At 46.0% G+C, this 12,415-nt stretch overlaps 1 protein-coding gene across 10 annotated transcripts in view; it reads right to left on the bottom strand.

Moving 5' to 3' along the window:
* LOC124330556 (dystrophin, isoforms A/C/F/G/H-like) overlaps positions 1-12,415 on the bottom strand; it is a 50,318-nt gene that overhangs the window by 22,603 nt on the left and 15,300 nt on the right. For 8 of the 10 annotated variants that reach the window (XM_046788724.1, XM_046788729.1, XM_046788726.1 and 5 more), the window contains 13 exons: positions 12,231-12,380; positions 11,991-12,161; positions 10,037-10,177; positions 9,370-9,705; positions 9,115-9,290; positions 8,863-9,039; positions 8,629-8,772; positions 8,346-8,419; positions 8,169-8,275; positions 7,987-8,085; positions 6,033-6,147; positions 3,470-3,520; positions 47-258 (listed from right to left, as the gene is read on the bottom strand). In XM_046788724.1, the coding sequence (XP_046644680.1) occupies positions 47-258; positions 3,470-3,520; positions 6,033-6,147; positions 7,987-8,085; positions 8,169-8,275; positions 8,346-8,419; positions 8,629-8,772; positions 8,863-9,039; positions 9,115-9,290; positions 9,370-9,705; positions 10,037-10,177; positions 11,991-12,161; positions 12,231-12,380 (1,953 nt within the window). The remainder of the gene's footprint in view (positions 1-46; positions 259-3,469; positions 3,521-6,032; positions 6,148-7,986; positions 8,086-8,168; positions 8,276-8,345; positions 8,420-8,628; positions 8,773-8,862; positions 9,040-9,114; positions 9,291-9,369; positions 9,706-10,036; positions 10,178-11,990; positions 12,162-12,230; positions 12,381-12,415) is intronic. The other 2 variants (XM_046788725.1, XM_046788727.1) reach the window with 2 other exon arrangements.

The raw sequence follows: 12,415 nt of genomic DNA, 5'->3' as shown, positions 1-12,415 counted from the left end.
TGATAATGATATTCAGACGAAAGTAACAAAACAATCTGGAATATACCTTTTGTTCGCGGTGTTGAGTGTCAATCAAATCGGCGGTACCGGCGACGGGGGCCAATTTCGAAAGTCGATTTTCCATTCGACCGAGCCATTGGTCCACGTCTTGCTTCCGTCTTTCAAATTGATGTGAATCCGTCAATAACTCTTCCAGTTGATTCCGCCTAGCTGTCACGGCGCTGGCCGTTTCCTCCCAATGTTCACGTAGTTTGCTAACTGCACATACAAAGGTGGGAAAAACGACAAATATTATAATAATCAACAAAGATAAAATAAGAAATATTTGTTATTAATTGAGTTATTATATTATTTCATCCATTTTCGTCGCGTTTCCCGATTTGAAACTGGGCGACCGCAAAGCAGTTACACGTAACGCCACCAGATGGCGTCGACATGCACGTCGCAGCCGGTCACGCTCTCACACTCACACAATAAATGCACGTTTTCTTTCTCTGCTTTCAGTGAGTGACGGATTAAAGGACCGACTGTCGAATGTCAGAATCCGTCCAAAACACACAAGACACACACACAAGCGGGTTATAAATACGCATGCCGGACATAATGCATTACAAGGAACTCGAGCTGCTGCCTTCACTAAATCATTCAACGACTAATGACCACTTGAATACGCACGGGCCGGCTGATTTCTCCTAGTGGAGGAGTAGTAGTGGCCTTCCATATTTCATTCCCGACTACTGGGACAGTTGAGGAGGCTCGTCCGAATCTCCGAAACGAGAGGAGAATAAGAACAAAGTAGAAAAACACACGCCCAAATTGTCTGAGAGAGATGAGTCTGAGAGTAGTAGTATAATATTAGTTTCCGGCGGGGTGAGTCTAAACGGACAAGAAGAAAACGGGAGCGAGGGGGTTGAGGGAGGGACGAAGGTTACTTGCAGTGGTGGTCGTCGTACTACTGTAGTAACACGGGGAGTGGAAGAAACCGATCAATACGTCTTCTCTCTCTCTCTCTCTCTCTCTCCCTCTCTAGTGCACTCTCTCTCTCTCTCCTTCCTCTAGTAGATATCGGACAGACTCTCCAGCACTGGGAATTGTCCTCCAGAATAGAGAAACTGAGAATAAAAGCGGAAGAAAAGGAAAAGGAAAAAAACTTTCCCATACGCCTCCACAACTTTGTCAATTCCGCTGTAGGACACACCCGTCTACTTCTTCTTCTTCTTGTACATTTTCTTCCGGCCCAACACTTAATCAAACTCTAATCAACTTTTTTGATAACCGCCGCATTCACGGCTGACAAGTGAGATTGCTTTGGCTCACGCTCGGACTTCATTTGGTGATAGATGGATGAACGGACATCAGACGTCCTGTGCCGGCAGTGCAGTCCCAGTGCGTAACAACAACAACTGCATTCATTCATCTCCTGTGTGCATCCATCGCGGAAGGGAAAAGAAAGTGGTTGAGGATGGTCGATATTTAGTCGAGTGTGTCGCCGTAGGTTACGGTTGACAAAAGAGAGCGGCGACCGCTTGATACACGCACACAATGGGACACATTCACGATCGTACCAAAAGAAAAAAGAGAGAAGGCAACTGCCAAATCGACTTCCTCCGGTCGGTGATGACCCAACAGAGGAAATAAAGTTCCCCCTCTATTTTTTTTTGTTGGGGTGGTTATTCCTGGTTGCATCTTTTTCTTCTTTTCGTCTCCGTATCTCTAAAGCGCTTCCTTCCTTTTCGCGTTCTTTTTACACCCACATGAGTACACACGGGAAAGAAAAGATTTACATCGTTATTTGAATGACATGATAATGCTCTTATTTCTTTTTTAAAAAACGCGGGTGGGAAAAAAAAGGTTTTCCTCTGGATCCTTTTGTTATTTCTTCTTTTCATTCACATGATCCATTCTCTTCCTGATCTGTGGATAAGGAAGGAGGAGACACACACACACACACACACAAAACGGGAGTCTAAGCGGCGGCGGCAGTAAGTAATAAAAGGTATACACTATGTGCTCTCCCCGTTCTCTTTTATCCTGTTGATGCGTCGTCGATCATGCGTCCAAAAGAGACGGGAATTCGGGGCACAACATTTGACGTGATCAAATAAACAACAATGCGTGTGTTTGCGTTTCGTTGTCTACGTGGAATTCAATATTACAAAAGACATGAAAGCGCAATTCAAAACAGACTAACTAATAAATTCCTCTTCCGCCTGAAAGGGAAATAGACAACCCCACCAAAAAAAAAAACCATACGTATCCATCTCAAAAATTCTATACTTTTGTGTGTGTGTGCCGGCGCACGCTCGCGCTTGAAAAACTATTCCGTGTCTCTGCAACATTAGACGACTCGGCAAGTTAACAACAATATCTTGGAAAAAAGAAAATAAAGAAAATTGTCGCTTGGTTGATTCCATCCAGCCCGTCGTCATATTTCTTTCTCCCTTCTCGCGCACACCCAAAAATGACGAAGAAAGAGAAAATCACTATAAAGTAGGCGCTATCCTTTCCATGGAGATGCTCGTTCAAAAGAGCAAGGACGCAGATTGAGTGCGAAATCCCATAATGAAAACCCCCTTTCTTTTTAGCGGCCCATCCTTTCCTAGTTGGGCGACTGTTGCTCACGAAAATTTGGGTAATGACTCGAGTAAAGAGCCTTTGTATGTTCGTTGGTTGTATACAGCTGCAGCACAGCCAGTAAAAAATGGGATGTCTCGTTCGCCCCCCTTTTAACTTGATTATCTGACGGGGGAAATAAAAAGCAACCCACGTCGAAGAGTCTACCGTAGTCATTGGCCCTACAAGTCCCTTTGTCGTCATCGATTCAAACGAAAAAAAGGGAGAAAAATATCTTTCATACTACTGCCGAATAAAAAAAAAAAAAAAGAGAAATCCCCGAGTTCCATTCCGGGGGGAAGATTGGGAAGGAAAAGGCTCCACAAAAGTCAGATAATCCAACTCCGTACCCCGCAGTCAATCTGAATGTAAATATGGAGAAAAGAATAGAGGAAGCAAGACGTTCGGGAGCTCTTGGCGGGATTGTTGCCGAAACGAATGCACCAAAAAAATGTTTGGGGGGTTGGGGTGAAAACTTCGCTCGTTGCCTCCTAGCTGGAAGGAAACCGTAGGGAACGACGACCTTATCTCGCAAGCAGCGACTGTGTCTCATTATTTACCGCAGTGCAAGTAGAAGAAAAAAGGGAAAAGGCACACAATCCGGGACTCGTGGCTTTTCCTACTCGTCAAACCATCAAACGAATCCATCAAATGTTTAAACTACGACTTAAAAGAGGGGGGAAAAATAAACTCAAATAAAATCGTGCGGAATTGCATGCAATGTGGGCGAATCAAGGGAATAATGAGTTGTCATGCCAACGGGGGGCAAAAGAAATTCAACAGAAATCTGGACTAAGAGTTGACTTGCAGTGTGCACCACAGTGCGTGTTTACGTTGCAAGTACTTTTTCTTTTACCTCTTAAGCACGTTCGCAGGTGGTAGAGTAATGGTGGGAGTGACGTCATGTCTTGATGACACAAACCCAAATAATAAAAACAAAATTTGTTAAAAAATTAAATAAAATGGCGAAATAAAGAATAACAATGAATTTCTAAAAAGAATTAAAAAGAAAAATGGAGGGAAAGAGATGAAAGTCATAAATGATCGAGGGAGCGAAAAATGGATGGATGGATGGAGGAAGTCAAGACCATGTCTTGTTTTTCATCACTGTAAAAGGTGGGCGAGAGAGTTCATTACCGCCGGGGTAAACGAGGTTAAGGTAAAACATCAACAACAACAAAAAAAAACAACCGACTTGGTTGAGGAGGAAGCCGGATGATGAAAGGGACTTCTGCTAATAACTCAGTGCGTGCGCCGGAAGAGCGGAGAATGTCACCCAAGGCCTCTCCAGCAAGAATCAATAGCTGGGGAGACATGGGACTCTCTAGCCCTTTGCATGAGGTTGAGGAGTGTGTGGAGTGGTGGAGTCAAGAGATACCGAGGTATAAGCTAGTGGTGGAATTGACATCAATCCGTGAAATAAATACCCACCCACCCACCCCAATGCCAGTCGCGACACACTTTCATCTGCCTCTTTTCTGTAGATGTCATCTCATCGTGCTAGATGGATATTAAGCGAGCAATATCCTCGACCGGCGTAGTACGAGACTCTTTTAACCAATGGTTGCATCGACATCAAGTCTATAGTGATCGGGTGGATAGAAAAAGCCGAGCAACATTCAATAAAGGCGAGTCACGGAATGAGCAGCCGCAGCTTTTTTTCTTCTTCTTCTTTTACATCCAGCGGAAGAACTGCTTGGCTTCTGGCACTTTGTTTTGACGGAGGGCCAGCAGCTGGGCCATACGTAGGTCAAAAGTGAGAATCAAATAAACTGGAACGTCGGCTGTTTCTTGTTTTTCCCCATTTTTTTATTCCTTTTCTTTCTGTTGTCTTTTGTCAATCGATATAATCCCCGAGGCACTATTATGGTAAACATCTGAGAGATGAGACGTCATTCGATACTCCCACCCCTTCCATCGTCGACTAGTACCAGACGCAAGGCGATAAAAGGGGTAGGAGGAGAGGGAGGAGATCTGCGAGAGAGAGAGGATCATCGTAATGAAAGGCAATTATACAAAGCTCGGAGAACGTTGGATTGAATGTCTCTCGAATACACCCCCCCCCCCATATCAATTCAATTCTCAGATCCTGGTAGAATACCCAGGAAAGTTCATCGGCCCAGACAATTACGATGATTTCAAATCTATTCTTCTTCTTCATCCTCCCCCGTCAAAGGACTTCCACCTGCCTTCATTATCAAAGCTGGAACCCTGTTTTCCAACACTTTCCCATCACAGTTGTCGCATACGCCGACGTGAAACGCGAGGGAATCAATACCTGATTGCAGGATTGACATATTCCAAGGTTCTTGATAAGATGGACCACCATTATAGAATGAAACCGAGGCGAAGAGGAATAAGAAATGAAAAGCAAGACGGAGAAGATTTTATGATGAACGATAAGAGAAGCAACCGACGAAATAAGAGGAGAGCCGGGACTTGATAACGACCCCTAATTTCAGCTTGAACGATCACTACTTGCTGCGCAGTAAAAACCAGAGAGGGAAATGCTCGATCCCGCAGTGAAAAAGGGAAGATGGATGAAAATAGGGATAGAAGAAAAGCGGACGAAAAGACGCCGGATAACATAAAAAAAAAAAAGGAGCAAAGAAAAAGAGACGAATGATCAGATTCCTTCTTTTCGTCTCTCTCTCTCTCTGTGTGTAAGCTAATCCGATTGCTCCATCCCCACCCCACCTTCCATCTTATGCGCTATCCTCCCGCAGAAGACTGCTGGACTACTGAGGCCGGCTTTGGGCGGCAAGTCTTCCAATCTCGTCTGATGATGACCCGTGGTCGATTTGCACGCAGCGACTTTTTCTCTTTTTATACGACCTCTCGAGACCAACCGGCGTCGTTTCGGGCGTTGCTAACGGCCGCAAACCAGCAAAGAGAAGGAAAGAAAAAGAAAAAAGCTCCGAAAAAAAGATAACAAGGACACAAATCCTTCTGGATTTAGTCGTTCGACCGAGTGCTGACCGAGGAGATAACAAAGCGACATCGACATCTACACAGACGCAGTCTCCTTTTTAATGAATGGCCATTTGAAATTTAGGGGGGGGGGAGGGAGAAATCAAAGTGGAAACGGGGGGACAGAGAGCGGCGCAGTCACGCAATGAAATCATTCTTTTTTCCCGCACAACCAATACGTAAAAGAGGGGGAGAGGCTTTTCGATTGATCAAGCAAAGCAATTATTCGAGGCGTAGAAGCCGGCTATTTGCTTAAAAAAAAACGGGTTGGAGACTTGATTTCCCCTTGAAAAATTTAGAATGGCGCAACCTAATCTGGAAACCCTTTTCAGGGTAGCGCACAAAACACGCGTACGCTCGCTGAACAAACAAAAAAAAAAAATCCTTTAGCGACACACCGACAAAAGGAGTGACGACTATATGGTTGAAAAAAAAAATATGGTGTTTACCTTGTGCCGGTAACTGTTTGCCGCCGGTGGGCGGTGCTCCATCCTTAATACTTTCGGCCGTCTGGACGAGCTCGTCCAATTGTGGTTTCTTCTGCTCCAGTTCTCGTAAGACATTCTACGGGGAAAAAAAAGAAAAAGAAGGAAAAATATTGATTACCATGAACACCAACCAAGTCGAGTGTGAAAGAAAGAAAGAAGAAGAAAAAAAAACAAGACTATAAAAATGGGGTGGCATTTTTTATCGATCCGTTCGTTCGTTACTTTTCCAGCGAAGCATCGCTATTTCTGTCACATTCCACCATCGACAACGAGTCAACACTCTTGGCTGGCACGACAACAACAACGTCGAACCCGACGACAAGAAAATTGCAGGTGCTCAGGTAACCGGCACGTTGCACGTACAACACCGTATAATGTCCAACACAATGCGGAGTAAAAAAAATAAATAAATAAATAAAAAGCGACGGTTGTTGGCCATAACGGATTTCTTTCTTTTCAAAATGAAGGCAATTTGACGTTGCACAGAAAAACAACCTGCAACTGCAAAGCTATTCCCCTGATGTTTCGTGTCTACTTGGGCACGGACGTGAGCTGGATTTCCAACTTCATTGCAGACAATATCAAAGTACGAGGGACATTCTCTAGACTCCCCTAGTCTAGAATTCATGTGACGAGATACTTTTTTTCGACCAGTTTTTCTTTTTTAAGTGTTGGGCTTCATCTGACAGCGACGAAAATGAAAACAAAATAACCACACACAAAAAAATGATAGATCCGGCTTTTTTTACAAAGGCTTCCAGGATTGCAAGTGACGCTACGTAAAACCTTTATCTCATCAGCTTTATGGTTTGGTTCGTTTTTTCTCTTTTTCCCTGCACGGAGAAGACTTTCAAAAACGTAACATTATTGAACCGGGAACACAAAACAGTTTCCTCTGGCCGTAACAACTCACTTTGAACCGCAGTTGGATTGTCCCTGTCGGCTGCCAGGAACCCCTTATTCCCGACATTGGTACACTTGGTTGAATTACGGTGCCGCAAACAAAATGAGTAAACAATCCGGTTGCACATACACAAAAGACGCAAAGCCGTCACCAAACCATCCAGCACGGTTACAGCGCCGTCCCTGGCCGAAATATTCACAGTCTACGCACGCTTTATCCGCTTTCACCACCCAGCGACACAAACCGTTAAGACGAGGATACGGGAACAGACTAGGGTCTCGGGCCGGTGCGGGCTGTTATAGGGGAGGACGCGGCCGTGTATATATCGATGGATCTACTCCGACTCCCGACTCGGCTCGCTCCACGCATGCTCCGAGTTTGCCTCTTTTTCCTATCCTTGTGCACACAAAAGTCATCTCCAAAGACTGTGAAAATATTGGGAAGACGACGGAAGAAGGCGAGGAAAGAAAAGTTTTCTATTTTCTTCATCCTCTGTCTCCTTTCCCGATCAGGATCGTAAAAGATGTCTCAGTTCCGGAAAAAGTTGTTAACATCGACTTTTCTCCGTCACTTCCTATATTTATTTTGGGATAGGGGGGCCGTCACACACTATCAAAACTTAAGGCGAAATCAACTTGCCAGTATTCTTTGGGGGATGATTTAAAAAAATATTAAATGGAAGCAATCGATTTGGAAATGTGAATTGGCTGCAGTCAGGATCTCCCCCTCCCCCCGACCCAGCCACTCGATGAAAATTCTTATTACACGTGGCAGATTTTCGTCGGCGAATCAATCTCGACACCGCTCTTGATGGTGCCGGCCCTGCTGTTCTCGTACGTTACCACTTGAGACTTGATTGAGCCTACGTCAATCAAGGAAATCTAATGGACGAGTCGAGCCAAGCGGAGCTCCTTTTTCCCGGCCATCCCTCTAGAGACGAATCTTTACAGCGTATGTGCAACAAAACACAAGGAACACAAGGGAGAAAAAAAAAGAATAAGAGAAACGGACCTTTTGTTTCTCCAGAAGCATAAGGACGTCGTCGCTATCGCCAACGATGGCCACTTGCTGTTTCAGCATCGTTTCCAAAACCGTAAGCCAATCTCGGATCTAAGGATGCAAGAAAGTGCGTTAGACAACAAAAATGATAACGGAGAATGACAGGCAGACAGAAAAAAAAGAGGGGGACAAACCTGCAGAATTGATTTGTCCAGACTAGCGACAATGGTGCTGGGAGTCGTCGGTGGCGTCTCTTTTGCGCTGTGGACAGTCAGATCCGATTCCGAACCGTTGGATTCATCTGTCATTTGTAATCCGATCGGTGAGCAATTCTGCAAGAACAATCAAGTCACAATTGTTCAACGTATTACCTTTCTTTGGCGGTGACATGACTAATGGAGTCAATTTGGCAACCGGTAAGGGGCTACCATCCAGCGAAGTCAACCTGTGGACATGGAATCGCAATTCATATTTCATTATATACATCCACCGCCATTAAAAATGTATGTCTCCTCCTTTGGTCTGGTTTAGCGCCAGACAGGACAATAAAAAAACGTGACTGGCAGTTTACAGGGGGATGATGACAGCCGGGGTGGCTGTCGTCCCGTTTATATACATCAGATCGATAAAAAGTCATAAAAGAAACAAACGCACCGCTGACGAACGGCGGCCAATCCGGAGAGAAGTGACCTCCACCTTTTTCCCAGCATATCCTGTTTCTCCCGCAGTAGGACAGCATCAGCAGTGCTGCATTCGGCGGCCACCTCGCGGCATGTCGACGTTATGTTGCTCATCACCCTATATGAAACAGGAAGTCGTTAATACAGATTATCATCTTCTGAACTTTAGACAGGAACAACAACAACTGCACTGGACTACGGAAATTACTTATGACGGGCGGTCACTTGCGACTCGAGCTCTTTCAGTTTTTCCTTCCTTTCAGCCCGATTGTGGATTTCACTTTGCAGGTTGACCAGCGACGATTCGGCTGCGGTTAGCCAATCCTCGAAATCCTTCATGTCGGCGTGAAGTGTCCGCCATGTGGTCTGCGATTGATGCACTCGACTGGAAACGCAAGAATAAAATCCAATTAGAATTCGGAATTGAAAAAGGAAAATAATATCTCCGCTTTTTTCTTACGCTTGCTTTTCGACGAAGGTCCGGTTCAATAAGGTCCATTCTTCTCTCAACTTGTCCAGGACGCGCTGGATCTGCTCCTTTTGCTGTTGGGCCTCAGCGGCTTCGACGGCATCGTCTTTCTCGCGATTATAAGTATCGACATCGCCCTTGAGCGTGTAGAGCGCAGTCTTGACGACCTTTAAAAAAAGATCAAAAGAGGGAAAATGTCAAAAGAAGTACGTGGAATCGAGGCCTTTCAAGGATCGGTATACATACCTTGATGGAGTCTTCTTGGCCGCTAAGCTGCTCGTAGTGCTTCAAATTGAGAGGTGGACTGTGCATCTGGCGCGAGACGGAAGCAATAGCTTCGCGGAGTTTGTTGACACGAGTCACGAAATCTGGTCCGCCCATGTCGTCGGATAGATCGGCAGCGAGCGCCGACGATTCCTTTGTCTGGAAGTCGACAAATTGCCGTTGTAGATCCTGCCAGCGTATCGTCAACGAACTGATCAATGCCTGGTACTCGAGCACTTGCTGCTCCTTCAACTTGCCGGCCGCTTCGGTCAGCTGGCGAATGTCGCTCTGCCGTCGGTTGAGCTCCTCTTCCAACGACTGAGAGCCAAACGGGAAAAGAAACCAAATTTTAACAAATCATGTAGCACCAGACTGAGGGATCAACAAAAACGCCGCCAGCCAATGGTTTCCTGCTTAGTTGGTCGGGTTTAACCGACACCGCACACACATATCCGATGGTCAGAACTGGGAATAAACTGATACAGTCACGCTATCTTTCGATTCACGATACTGCCAGAAATACGAGGCGCATTGTTTCGGCTATTGTTTCCATTTAGCAGGAAAGGATCCATACGGCCGGGGAAGGGAAATCGATAGCATATGATGGCCGTTTCACTTATTTAAATTCTAAATCGGCTGAGATTTTTACCTCTATTTGGGATTGATCGTTGATGCGCGTCACGTGATCCAACGTTTGGGCGATATTGGCCAACCAGAGCTGCAGCTGTTCCGTCTTCTTTTGGCAGTCCTTAAGGGTCAGCTCTTGCTCCACCTGACGTTGGCGCCGCACCTGTCATGTAACGTTAGGAAAAAAAATCAACATCATTGGTAAGGCTTCTTGGATTGTCTATCCCACTCTCGGTCTATTTATTATCATTATCCTTTGTTTTTCCCCGTGAGAAGAAGAAAAAGGAAAGAACTTTCGAGCTTTCCCAACTCTTTGCATCGACAGGCTTTCGTCACCAGCCCATTTGAGATTTTGCTTTGACCCTTTTGCTTCTTCCTTTCATTTTCACAGCTTGCCCCTATCGGCCAGCGAAACTTTTCGAGGAATGCCGCACGAGCGATTGACACGAACCGCAAAACAAAAAGAAAGAAAGGCTCGCGCTGGGAAGCCGAGAACAAAAAAGAGACGACAGTCGTAAGAGTTGACACACGGATGAAGGCAGCATAAGAGTGGGCACCGCATTCTTGGCCGGTGATCAACTTTCAAAAGGGCACACAAACACACATACGGTACACACAAACAAGATGGATCATTTCCCTAGGCACTACCTGCTCCGATTGCATCAAACTGTACCACATCACGACGGCTGGAAAACGTGGGACGGACACGCTACTCGACAACTAACGTCCGGACTAGTCGCTCGCTGTCCGGCACATACGCCCAAACGCAGAAGAAAAACGGCCATAAAAAGGTTTCTAGCCAAACTAGCGACGGCTTTTTCCCCCGAATAAACAATACAGGAGGGTTGGAAAACGGTAGAATGAAGGAGAATCATCGCGGAGGGAGGAGCAGTGAATGGAAAGGAAAAGAGAATCGAATAGGTTCAGAAAACTAAGAGAGAAAGAGAGAGAGAGAGAACAACAAATAACAAATGAAGAACCCTAAAAACTCGTGAGCCAGGCTAAATATAAGGGAGGAAAAATAGAAAATAAAGCACTACAAAACGCGATGGACCTCGTGCGCTGGCGCGTGGCGAACCAAAACTCGTAGAACTGCTTTTGTTGCTTGCGGTCGGTTTCAACTGTTTTTCACTCTCTCGCACCCTCCTCTCTTGCTCTTTAGTGCGCTGTGTGGCGGCGGTTCACTATTCGACACACACTTCACATTGGAGCCCTCCTAAACAGCAGCCGGGAAATCCTTAGGACACAAACAAGGGGCCCAGCAAGACTCTTCTAGCGCTACCGGTAGCTCTGTACAATGTCTCGTGACAGACTCTGGCGACTTGGACGACAAGAGAGTGAACGGAGGAGGTGTAGTAGTATTGAAGTTGTTGTGGGAGTGAGAGATCGTATATGGCCGGAACACATTACATCAGTCGGTGGGGTATTGGGTGGGGGGTGGGGGGGGGGGGGTCCGTCCCGAGTTCCGCTTATCAGAAGGAGTCGTATCGCCTAGAGCGAATAACGAAAGAGAACCGCGCTGCCTTTAGTCTCATCTTGCACAACTCCTCCTACTACTCCAACCAGCCGCCACCTCCATTGCCGCTATTTCGGGAATGCGTAAACTAGCCACCAACCGCTCGGCTCTCGTCTACTGCTGCTCCCTCCTGACGTCGGACCGAAGCTGGAAAAACTGGGTTTATTTTTACTACGTCAACCCGCTCCTCGGCAGACACGTTCCAGAACATTAAACGACGCAGGCCGCCGCCTCCTCCTCCCCAATCCCACTCCCGTCGCCAACCATCCCGTTCGGTTTTGTTTCTTTACTGGTCTCCTTTTCACTCGACTATTCCTCCATTTCTCTCCTATTCCATAGCTATTCCGTGGTGGTTCCATGTTGACAGATACTTGAGCTCGCCTCTATCTCGACTCTCTTGAAATCCAATTCGGCCCAACATGGAAAAATAATGAAAGAATTCTTTGAGTTTTTTCGTCACCTCGCTGCTGGCTTTGAGGGCAGTGCGGGCCACACGCAATTCACCCGTGGTCGTGTTGATACGCAGGGCACGTTCCAGGTCCACTTTCTGCACTTGAAGGACTAGACTATCGCCACGACTGATGAGCGTCGCAACGTCTGGATCCAGCAAAGACAATTCCATTTCGGCACTCTGAGCGAAAAATAGCAAAGGAAACTAATCATGATTGATCGATCGTCATCGATTTTATTCAATACTGACCTCGAGATCATTGGGGGAAGACGGTGAGAACTTGGCACTGACTTCATCAATCCTCCGCGACATCAGCTTCACTTCCGCATTGAATTCGGCAATCTCTTTCTCCAGCGGAGACTCTTGCACAACAATGACGGGCGATTCTCCTTTTTTCTGCTATTGTGTGCCAAAATTGAAATGTAAAAGGTTGG

This window comes from Daphnia pulicaria, chromosome 1 (genome assembly GCF_021234035.1).
Source record: "Daphnia pulicaria isolate SC F1-1A chromosome 1, SC_F0-13Bv2, whole genome shotgun sequence".
Classification (NCBI taxonomy): domain Eukaryota; kingdom Metazoa; phylum Arthropoda; class Branchiopoda; order Diplostraca; family Daphniidae; genus Daphnia; species Daphnia pulicaria.
This window is presented reverse-complemented; position numbering and strand designations above follow the sequence as displayed.